At 31.5% G+C, this 11,715-nt stretch overlaps 1 protein-coding gene across 2 annotated transcripts in view; it reads right to left on the bottom strand.

Moving 5' to 3' along the window:
* Nucleotides 1-621: 621 nt before the first annotated feature.
* LOC127708808 (glutamate receptor ionotropic, NMDA 2B-like) overlaps nucleotides 622-11,715 on the bottom strand; it is a 66,227-nt gene continuing 55,133 nt past the window's right edge. For both annotated transcript variants that reach the window (XM_052213934.1, XM_052213933.1), the window contains exons 12-17: nucleotides 9,811-10,031; nucleotides 7,271-7,431; nucleotides 4,677-4,858; nucleotides 4,068-4,303; nucleotides 2,543-2,706; nucleotides 622-1,766 (exon numbers count right to left, since the gene is read on the bottom strand). In XM_052213934.1, coding sequence (XP_052069894.1) covers nucleotides 1,391-1,766; nucleotides 2,543-2,706; nucleotides 4,068-4,303; nucleotides 4,677-4,858; nucleotides 7,271-7,431; nucleotides 9,811-10,031 — 1,340 coding nt within the window. In that variant the 3' untranslated portion in view covers nucleotides 622-1,390. The remainder of the gene's footprint in view (nucleotides 1,767-2,542; nucleotides 2,707-4,067; nucleotides 4,304-4,676; nucleotides 4,859-7,270; nucleotides 7,432-9,810; nucleotides 10,032-11,715) is intronic.

Here is an 11,715-nt window from a genome sequence, read left to right as displayed (position 1 = left end):
ATTCCCGCTTTCTCTGTGGTGTGTCGGATCGTCTAGAATTTTAAGTCCCGTGAATTATATATAATGTCTCATTACATTGGGGAATTATACAGAAACTACACAATTCCCGTCTTCCTGGTGACAACTGTTCCTCCTGATGAATTACACACGACCGGGATGATATGGTCTCTTATCATACATATTGGTGCATACCCTTGGGGCAGATACATGACGCCTTTGATTATCTGGAAGAGGTGTAACAGTTGACCATCGTAAGGTTCGCTGTTGAGGAAATAGCATGGATTCCTTAGCTCGTGGTGATATCCCCGCTTCTCTTTCCCCTAATGAACTGCATTTGACGTGCTCTTTGCAATATTTCATCAGGATTTCTATAATAACTTTCACAGTTGTGTGTTTTACTGTGTATAAAGGTTTTCTAAACTATCGATTAAAACGCTTAGGTAGATTTCAGTTCGTTTAGAAACAGTTATCAGTAAGCAGTAACCGTATAACATATATTTCAGTAAGAATAGTCATTTCAACTGAAGACATTCAAAAGGCAGTGCGACTTTAACTTAGTAACGATTGGATTATTATCATTATCATTATGTATTATTCTTTTTCATAAAACAACAATACACAACTAATATTAAATATATTTGTAATGAAAGAAAAGATATTTTTACAATGACAATCTCGTTTAGTTAAATCGTTTTATTTACATACCCTCTTTTGTTTTATTCGTCAATGACATTGGTACTAGATTAATTGGAGTAAATATCTTCTTCAGCTGTTTTGTTGTGATTCTAGCTATGTGAAGGCGAATCCTTCCATGTTATAACGGCTAACACAATTATGATGAGGACTTACATGAAATAGTAAAAATGTCTTTAATAGTTGCTTCAAAGGCTGATTGCTAATGGAGCAATTTTTGGCATCTGCTGGGACTATAATATTTATACATAAGAAATAGAAAAATCCTAGGATTTAAAGATACAAAGATCGAAGAACAATTGACTGTTCCTTAAAAACGAAAGTGTGGTTATTGCTTCCAAACCAAAACAAAAGGTAGAGTACTTATTTTAAATCAAATCAATTGACGATCATTCCGATCTCGTAATATATAGCTTCTTCTGTCAACCCAAAGAAACTTCGAGGCTTTTTTATAAAGCTTTTATCAAAGTTTACATGGTGTATTAATGATCAGTAAGATGAGCACAGATGTACTTTGACCACGATACCTCCATTGATAAGAAACTGAATTTTGAGTAAAAGCAGGTTCTTTTGGCAGTTCGTATTGCTTATTATTTTATATTTGACAATTCTTTTCAAATGAACTTTCACCAGAATATATATGCATAAAACAGAAAGCATATCAATCTATTTACAATGTGTAATTTACCGACACATGTCACGTGATAGAATCATCCGGGTTTTGTGTTGGAAGTCTTACATAATAGTGACCATTATCGTATTTGGCTATTTGTGATTGGCTGTTTTCAGGAAGATCAATCATCACAGCATTCGTATAACTAGAGGAACGTTTTAATGATCGTCTGTTCCAACGAGGATTGTCAATATTCGTTAATTGTACTTTTACCGATTCATCCGAACCATGTCTAATATGTCTTTGTTTAAAAGCTTCATTAGATGAACAAGGATAATGTTCCTCTTTCACTTTGTTTTCGATATCATTATGAATCTGTACATGTCTGTTTAATGATAATGCAGGTGCACCATTTAGTTTATGATTCTCTCGACATGCACCTTTAACTGCAGACACAGCTCTGTAATAGAAGCATAAGTAAGTCATTATCACTAGTTATCATACAATCATTGGACTTAATTTTTCTACATCTCGTTCCCTCAAGTTTTTTTTCTTTTTCTTTTTTTATCTTGGTTGGAATATTCCAAGTGGAATAACAAGTTTAGAACAAAAGTAATTTACTGTTGCCTCTTATTTGACTATAACCAGCCTTATATAACTAGTTTTTGTTATTTTATTGCTTTCATGGTTTCATGCATCTTATCCCCGGAACGTTTTTTTTAGTTTAATACAAATAAATTTTAAATTTGTAATTATAATTGACTCTTATACTGCTCTTTCAAAAACTCTTGATTGAGTTGTTTGTAAATGCGAGATATTTAAGAGAAGAGCACTTTTTTATGTAAGTATTGTTAAATATGTATTCAAATGTTGATGACACTTCTTATCGACACTGTTTTAGGGAACAACCATTGGATATTCTGGGAGCCCGGGGGATTTTCTGCGGATTGACTATTCATTTCTTTCCATCTCTTGTTAATGATGCTTATTTTTTTCGCGGCTTTTTTATTCTAACTTTTGTACACCATTGTTTCTTGCATTTTCTATTGCAGAATATTCATTTTCATCCTGTGTTATGCCAAGTTATTTGTTTTCAGCTCTAACAAGACCAGGTTATTCATTTTCAAAATCTACCCCACCCCCCGAAAATCAAATGATTATCCCCTAAGATCGACTTTCGGATCACAAGTAACGCTTCTTTATATTATCATTATTTTTAGTTTCTAAAAGTCTTACCGAAGTTGGTCTTGTAGCTTCTGAACTTTTAACAATGATAAATCTAACTCGTGCTTTGTTTTCCATATCTGAAGTTCACACACAGCATTTTTACATTTGTGTTTTCGGTGTATATCTAATGCTTCCCTGACTGACTGTTCAAAGTTCAATGATTTTCCCATACTCTAAAATTGCAATTATGATAAGTATTAACTTGTTTTACGTACAAAATTTGTAATAATAGAAATAACTTGTAGCGTTCACAAAATTAAACTTTATTGAATATTTCAACTTATGAAAATTAGCAACTGTAAAGCATATGATATATTAAGTATAAAAACAGGGAGCAGTTTTAAAAGTATCTTGAGCAAATACTAGAAAATAGGAGAAGGATAAAAAGTCATATAATAAAACAATTATTGACATTTGATTTCAGTTGATACAATGATTTATCAACCCCAGAGAAATGACATTCACCCTCGGCCGTTGGCCTCGGTGAATATCATATCTCTGATTGTGATAAATCATTTTCTCTAATTCTTCGTCAATTTATCCCTTTCTGCACCCATTGTATAAAAAAAAATTTAATCAACGTGTGGTTCGTTTGATCTCAGTTCTTCATTGGTTAAAATCCGATTATGACGTCGAATTCTCTTGCTTTCCTCTGAATTTCCTATTGTGACGGCATGAAAAAAGGCGACCATGCCTGATGACGTCACATAGAAAGAACTCATCTTTTTGCAGATTATTCGAAAAGAAGGAATAAATTTGCCTGCGTATTGTTTGAAAATAATTAGAGAAACAGATTCCACCACCAAATCTCGTGTAATACGATATTTATCCACTCTCGGCAGTTAAATTTTAAATATTTAAAACGCTCGGCGAGCCTCGCGTTTTAAATTTGAAAATTTAACTGTCTCGAGTGGATAAATATCGTATCACACTCGATGCATTGGTAGAATCTATATGTATCAACCTCATCGAAAGTCAATAATTGTATAATGACGTACGTATCATCTTAATGTCTATTGGTTACGTTGCGTTGTTATGTTGCTGTCTCACTGACGTTTACATCGCCTTATGTCTTTCTTATTCACGGTTCATTCTTATAGGAAATTATCAGAAAAAAACATCAAAAACCAGTTAAGACGGTAGTGTTAACAAAATTTCAAAGACTATTTTTAAAACATTTGGCTCAATAGCCGCAAATTACGTGATTTGATGTAATGTAAGTTTACTGTATATTCCTTTATAAAATTAGATTACCCTATTTATCTCCCCTTAAATTGCGAAGTTGGGAAAAAATGTATCAAACAACAAAAAACAGTCGTAATATTAAGATGAACCACATATTTTCTTCGATGAATTGTCTTACAAATCAATTTCTTTTCTGTCTCAAAATCTGCTATTTCATTAAAGATCTAGATCGATTGTTTTTGCTATTCAAAAGTTCAAGATAGAGGAAGACCTCCAAGCTACCATATTTGGCTATTAAAGAAAAAAGAAATCTTTATTTCACTTCTATTTCATGAAAAAGCATACTTACTAAGCTAATAAGTGCACAACATCCACTTTTGTCATAACGTCGTAGACAACTTCTGCCAAATTTAAAATATATATGTTCTAGAAGAAGGAGTAAGCTTCCTAGAAGCATACCACCAGCTAGTAATATAAAAGCGCTGGTGAAATTTAAGATGCCAATATTTTGACTGTGTTGACCTCGCTTTTGCTTCCTATGGCAAGCACCTGCTAACCAGAATTTCCTTAAACGTTCCAGTTCCCCTAAAAGAAAATAACACTTTATAAGTCTACCTTAATCAGAAACACTCAAACTAAGAGCTTTTAAACTTAATTATAACGCAAATAGCTTAAATAAATATAAATTTGCTATTATTCTTTTCTCTGAGCTTTCTAAAATGTTAATGCTTTATTTTAGTGTCTTCATATTAAATGTAAGACAACAATGAACTGAATGAATTCTGTAATACTGCATAGAAATCAAGTTACAACTATTTATTGTCGCATTTGCATATTTTCGAATATTTATTTCGCTTTTCTTTTATCTAAAAGTGAAATGTGCTTCTTTTGCGTTTTCTTTGACAATATGTTATCAGAACATCACATACTATTTATTTAATATTTTTATGACTTTTACCATTTTCCTGTAATTCTAATATTATTTCATTGATCTCAGCCATTAGGTCCGATCCTTTGGGAACACCTACTCCATATCCTGTCATTGCATATCTCTCCCCCACTGTGATCAAATTACAATCTTTGTCTATACCGACTTGGTACTCTAATGGTGTAGCATCATAAATGAAAGCGTCGATCTTCCTATGGCGAAATTAAATCTCAAAGTAATTACTGAGCAGCTAAAAAAAGGATGTGATTGCAATTGTGAAGGAATGAGAAATCTGACAATAATTTCTGATATAATCAGTTTATTTTTATGAACTTTAGCTTGGCCAACGCAATATTACCAATATTATTAGTAGCAGTATAATTATTTATTAAAACATTACTTATTTTACCATCACGATAAAATGCAGTACTTCAGTTAAACCAATCAACCAATAAAACAAATCATACAAACGTTGGATAATTTCAACTTTATAAAAAAATATATACTAGTATATGTTTTAGTCGAAATCGTATTTACAAATTCACAACGATTAAAAATATATGAAATGTAAAACTGTTGTTTAATCTTGGCGTCTTGTATTCTATGGAATATCTGAATTGATTTATTAGTTAAGTATATAAAAAATAAGTACATTATAACCCTTTCTCTTCACTTAATATCATTTTGTTGCTCCAATCTATTTAGGGTAACATTAGGTTAAGTAACTGTGTTGCCTTGGATCCGTTAATTTGTCTATATATTTTGTGTAATTATATTCACGATCAGTTTATATTTTCCGTAGTACCGTACAACATTTTATTGTTACCGTAGCCTCGCATCCGTCTTTTACACTTCAACCTTGCCACGTCACATTACTTGACAAAGGACTGTCGCAGGATTCATTCTGGATCACAATTTGTGGCTAACCACAGCGTGAGTAATATTTGAAATGTCATATTTGATGCCTTCAAACTTCCTGTGATATATTTAACTGTTTAACGAAGTCTTAGTATAATTTTAACTATTTTTATATTGGGAGTATTTAATTGCTACATTCTGGACTACGCCGGTTTTTTTGGGTTTTTTTTGTATTTTCAGTTATTTGCCACTTTTGGATTGGTATTAGAATAAAAGTCAGCACCTGATTCTTTATCTCTTCTTAAACCCAATCACCTGGTTTAAACTGACTGGTCGAGCCAGCACAGTAACTATTTCTGACATTGCTATGAATAAGTTATAAAAAATAAACTAAAGGGAAACTATATGACGAAGAAGACAGACAACACCATCGCTGAAAGTACGAAAAGAGGAAAAGACCTTCATCAATCCACAAAACCTTAAACAAAAACATAAGAGCAACACAAGCCAAGCGGAGTGATATGATATTTATATTAAATATAAGAAATACTTATATAATTGAATTTTAATTTTTGAAATTGCATTCTGCTTTTGTGTTATGTTCTTCCATTGGTTGATATCAGATGGCAGTTAAAAACCATATAACTAGTATATCTAATCTGTATTTCAATGTTTAAGGCATAGAAATATCTTCAATTGATTTGAATTTGTCTATAACGAAAATTTAAATTTGGTGTTGAAAATGTCGTTTCCATTAAATTCATTCACAGTCTGTGCAGATTTAAGGCAACTCGTCACTATTACTAGAGGCAACAGGGTAACATCTAGATGTCTATTATAATGGATTGGATTTCGGTCTATTTGAAATTTTTTAGCCTTTTATTGATACCTGCTCTTATCCGTTTTATATAGTTATTGCTTCCAAAATTGTAGTCTCGGACGTAAGTGTCAAATGTTAATCCAGAGAACATGTCAAACAAATGAATGAATGAAGAATGGGAGAATAAGCAACATTTTATCTTGAAGTAGTTTAAAAAAACGACTACCGACTAGATGAAACAATAAGTTAAGGAAGAATGGGTGTGAAAACGAATCACACAATATAACATGCTAACATGAAGCTTAATACCATATTTCAGGAAACTCTGATATATATTATATTATGATATAAAGGCGAATAAAGTTTCATATATGGCAAATATGGGAAAGAATATTATAGAAGTATAAACAGGCAGACGATATTCTAGCGATGAATGTGAACACGGATAATACGGTAAAGCATCACCACAAAAATCTTGCAACCAAATGTCGGCAAGTTCCGATTTGTAGTGTATGAAAAGGCGACGAAAAATGCATGGGACGGACTCAACGACGGACGGGCGGAGAAAGGTAAACCAGTTTACCACCTCTTTTGGACCGGGGTATACTAAACATGTGTTTATAAAAATATAATAGTTGACTATTTAAGGAAAGAGTTTGCAAAACCAACAAACAATGAAAAAGAAAACAAGCAACAGAAAAAAGAAACCAATCACCCCATGCTACTTTTCTTTAAGATTTTCTGTCCGTTGTTTTGAAGTTCGTGATGCTTGATGTCTTTTATTTTGATTATAATAACATGGTTAACCGTTCAGTAAAGTATAGTATTAACTAAATGACGAAAAACTAATTATTCGTAGCTTTTGCCATTGAAGACCAGAAAAACAATTCTGCACATCAAGTGTCTATTCAGTACAAAAGACACAATTGTATCAACAAGAACTTACTGTGCTTTCAGCGACTCTATGCCCTCGGCTACAGTGGGTTTATTATATGTTTTCATATACGTGAACATCTGTTTGTGATTCTGTCTCAAGTTCTCTTCTGTACTACCATTTGGTACTGTAGCAAACTTAAAGGGAGGCTTCAGAGAATAAGGATTTCTAAGCTGTAATGATAAGATGCAGGTTTTATCTATACTTCAAATAATTTAATTTTGGATGTAACACGTCTTCTAATTGGCTGAAAGATTTTGTCTATCAGCTCATAGACATAATTTTGTCGTGTGACCGTGACGTCATCAACGTTTTTTCATGATTTACTACTTAAAAATGGAATTTAAAATCAAATTATAAGGAATGACTGTAATACTTTTTCTGTCTATTCAAATTAATCTCAAAAATGTGGTGCACACTTTTAAATAACCCGCTACGCGGGTTATTCATTGTGCACCGCATTTTGAAGTTACTTCTTCATAGACAGAAAAAATATTAGTCATTCCTTAATTTATTCAAGCTTTTGTTATGACTAAAAAACAGGAATAACGTATATTCATATCCCCAGTTTAATTTTCAAAATAAATCTCATACTTAAAGCTCACTTCTTTTTAGGGCGAAAAATGGGGTGTGGGGGCGGGGGGAATTTATACATAAACAATCAAACAAGAAAAAAATAGTGATTTAGCAATGCTAAAAGGGTACATTAATCAAGCGCAAAAGTTTGGTTTTTTTTCTTTTAATTTATCACACACTTGAATTTTTCGATGCAATTTCAGATGTGTTTCAACTGTAGTCGGACCTTATACAAAAAGAAATACCAACACCAGTTCACGGTTCACTTTGTGTTCATGTTTGTGATTCATTCCCTTCAATAATCCTGATTCTTTTTGTTATTCCGATATTCCTTTGGTACCATTTTGAAATTATGTAATATAAAGTTAATTGAAATGACAATTTCCCCATGATAAAAAAATAATCAAAATTAAGTTAGTCCATTATGCTGAACTGGCAAATTTATATGAAAAGGAGCTAAAAGTTTATTATTATAATGCTGTATTTAATAAGTGCATGTGTTTGGTCTTCTTGAAACAGTTATAGCACTGTAAGAGATCATTATTTGAATGAAAAGTTCATCTAAGGATTGAATGTAAATCACATTTGTATTTTAATCGAATCCTCTTAATAACTACTCAGAAAATACAGTTAAATTTTATTCGAAAGTATTAGTTTTTTATATGTACGATTAGTTTTTGTTTTGTTTTGTTTTATTTTGTTTTGTTTTGTTTTGTTTTGTTTTGTTTTGTTTTGTTTTGTTTTGTTTTTTGTTTTTTTGTTTTTTTTTCCTTTTTCGCCTTAAAATTATAAATACCATGGAGTTTACAAATATAAATGAATTTAGATATTCCTCTATTCTTTAGAAAAACCTTTAGCCATTAACAAGGATTAATTGACATCAGAATGGTGCCACTATAGAAATTAATGTGACAAGCTCTTTGGTTTATTATGATTCTAATATTACATTTATAAAATGGAAATGGGAAAGTAATGTAAGAACAGGATTAAAAATGTGTGAACGAAATTTAACATAGATAAAGCTGAAACAGTTGCAGCTGCCTCAGGCAAAGTTCACCTTGTAAAGTCTTTGTTTAATGGTCTAAATTTAAATTTCGAGCAAACCTGTTTAAGTTTATTGCATAAACACAAATTCAGTATCATACATTGTACGTTTAAACTGGGATATACCAAGTCCGCTAATTTCGTCCGTCCGGTAGGTCTGTTGACTTTGTGAACATAAAAGTTAATGAATGGACTTACAGGACAAAAGTACTTACCTGCCAGTAAAGTATTTAAGCTAGTGTTTCAGCAACCGAAACTTTTAGTCTTTTGCAAACCTGTTAAAGGTTTTTCAAGAAACACGTGTATTCAGCCGCTGATAGTAAGTTTATTCTGGGAACGCATAATTACAGTTCGAAAGTTTTGCTATTTTGGGTTCTCCTAAAGTGGCTGTAGGTGCTCTTTGGTTCGATGTGTTTTGTTATAATCTTACTAACGTATTCTAATTGTCCGTCGTACCGGTATTACATGGTTGGAGGTAAATGTCTTGGAAGACTTATTTAACACAGTCGCGTTTTCTTGTTCCTATCCCGAATCAGGATCATAAATAGTTGTTATCTTAATTTATGTCTAAATGGTTTTGTCATGTCAGGTAGTTGGTGTTAATGACGATTTTTTTTGTGGTTGCTCTCATTAATATATCGTTCACATCTCCAATTATTGATACTAATATTAGTATCATACTGTTATATTCAAAATGATAGTAAATCGTTTGAAAATAATTAATGGCCATTATACATTCTCGGCTTGATCAATTTTGTATCGCAACAAAATATCGTAACGTAAAAGCTGACAAAAACGTTTACAATGAAATAGCATGTATTGAATTTGGTGAGGAACATTATTTGCTTTACTACACAACTGACATCGCTCCCTTGCCATTAAGCCAAAAAATGTCTGACAGGAAACTTTTAAGTTACAAACAAAAAATTTACCCGCCAATCCGTGATACCAGATAACTTATAATACTCGTCTTTTGTTATCATGAAGGCAGCAAGATTGGCAGTATAACTTGCAAGGAACACCAGGGCGAACAAAGCCCACACATTGGTCATAAATCTACTGGCCACGCCTCGTGGATTATCTGTCGAAACCGAGGCTCCAAACAACATAGACCAAATCAACCAAAATGATCGGAATAAGGAAAATTTGTGATCTAAAAATACAAAATATACATAATAGGATACACATGTCACTTTAAGAATATCTATAATACAATTAAGCATTTTGGTCTGTAATATGAAATTGAAATTATATAGTCATAATTAACCCAAGCAAAAAAATATATATATTCAAGTAACGTTTGAAGTTTAAAACTGTCATGGACTGCTTATTATTATCTAAAAATAAAGCCAATAACCGATAAAGTTACAATGAATGCAACTATATTTCGGTAAGCCTATAGTCGCTTTTATCTCTTTATTTTACAACTAAATCAACGTCGCCAATAAAGTAATAACGGCCTAAAAACATCAATTACAAACTCTACACAAATAAATATTAAATATAAAAGCATTTTAACTGACGAGTAACAAAACCACATATTTACTTTATATTTTCCTACTCCCACAATAGTCTTTTATTTACATTTTATCTATTTTTGTGAGAGCTATTTTATATTTGTTTGGAGAGGGTTTTTAACCGAAATAATGGAACTATATAATATCCTTGTGTTTAAGTATTACATCGATATTTGTCTGAACACTTAAATCAAAATTCGAATAGTCTATCATTTGATGAATTAGAAACAGCAATATAATTTAGCTCAACTTGGAGCTTTATACAATAATTAGAGAATCTTTGACAATAGTCTGACACTTGAATTAGGTTTGTATAAATATGATGCCATCAAAAAATGACATTATAGCCTTGTATGCCAAACGATAGAATGTCTTCAATTTCTTAATGCTATTTATCCTCGAAATTGGAAAAATATTTGATTATCATTGTACCAACATTTGGTGTAGTATTCAGTTATACTAATTGCAATGATTTTATTTTAAGTGTTGCTAGCTGATAGCAATGGTGCTTTGATTAATTCGATGGCTCCATTTTTCACTTTGATAAACTTTTTAAATTGTATTCTATAACAACAACCAATCTATTATACATCAGTAATGATACATGGATCGTATTCAGTTGTATCAAACATTAATTACAAATTTCTTTGTGATTGTTGCTAAAATTGGAATTATAGCTTAACAGTTGATCTCGAAATGCATCCATTAGTCTTTGTAAAGATTAAAAATTAGTCAACAAATGTTTAATAATCATTGTGTGCCATGTAACTTACTATACACATGCTAAAGATTTATATGAGCACAAAATGTGAACAACTACGCTCGAGAACAGTTTGGTGAGTCGTCAATATATGTTCCAGAGTATATAAACAAAAGGTTTTTACTTTAAGTTACGTCAATCACATATACAATTATAAGTAATGACAGTGAAAAAATATAGAACAGAATATAACTTTCGCCAACCCCAAGACGGTTGCTATATAATTCTTGACCTTCTGATTTATACTGTGTAACAATAATAACACTTCTATTGCAACAAAGACCAGTCTGTCATGTCATCCTGTTTGATCATGTGTGTTAATTTTAAAAGGGATATTTACGTTAGTACTATCAACTTCTAACATAAAGCTCCGCTCATTGCTCATGATATGACTCATGAAAAAATTGATATTAAAGGCATGAACATAATTTCTGTCTAACAGAAAAAATAAGAAGTAAAATTCTAAAGTTTGGAAAGTTTTCAACAGTGGTTTCTTTTAAATTTTTGTTCATTTTTTACTATATGTTTTTTATGCAATTGTTTTATAGCTGTCATCGAAT

Source organism: Mytilus californianus, unplaced genomic scaffold (genome assembly GCF_021869535.1).
Source record: "Mytilus californianus isolate M0D057914Y unplaced genomic scaffold, xbMytCali1.0.p SCAF_7, whole genome shotgun sequence".
Lineage (NCBI taxonomy): Eukaryota > Metazoa > Mollusca > Bivalvia > Mytilida > Mytilidae > Mytilus > Mytilus californianus.
Note: the sequence above shows the minus strand (reverse complement) of the source record. Positions and strands in the feature narration are given on the sequence as shown.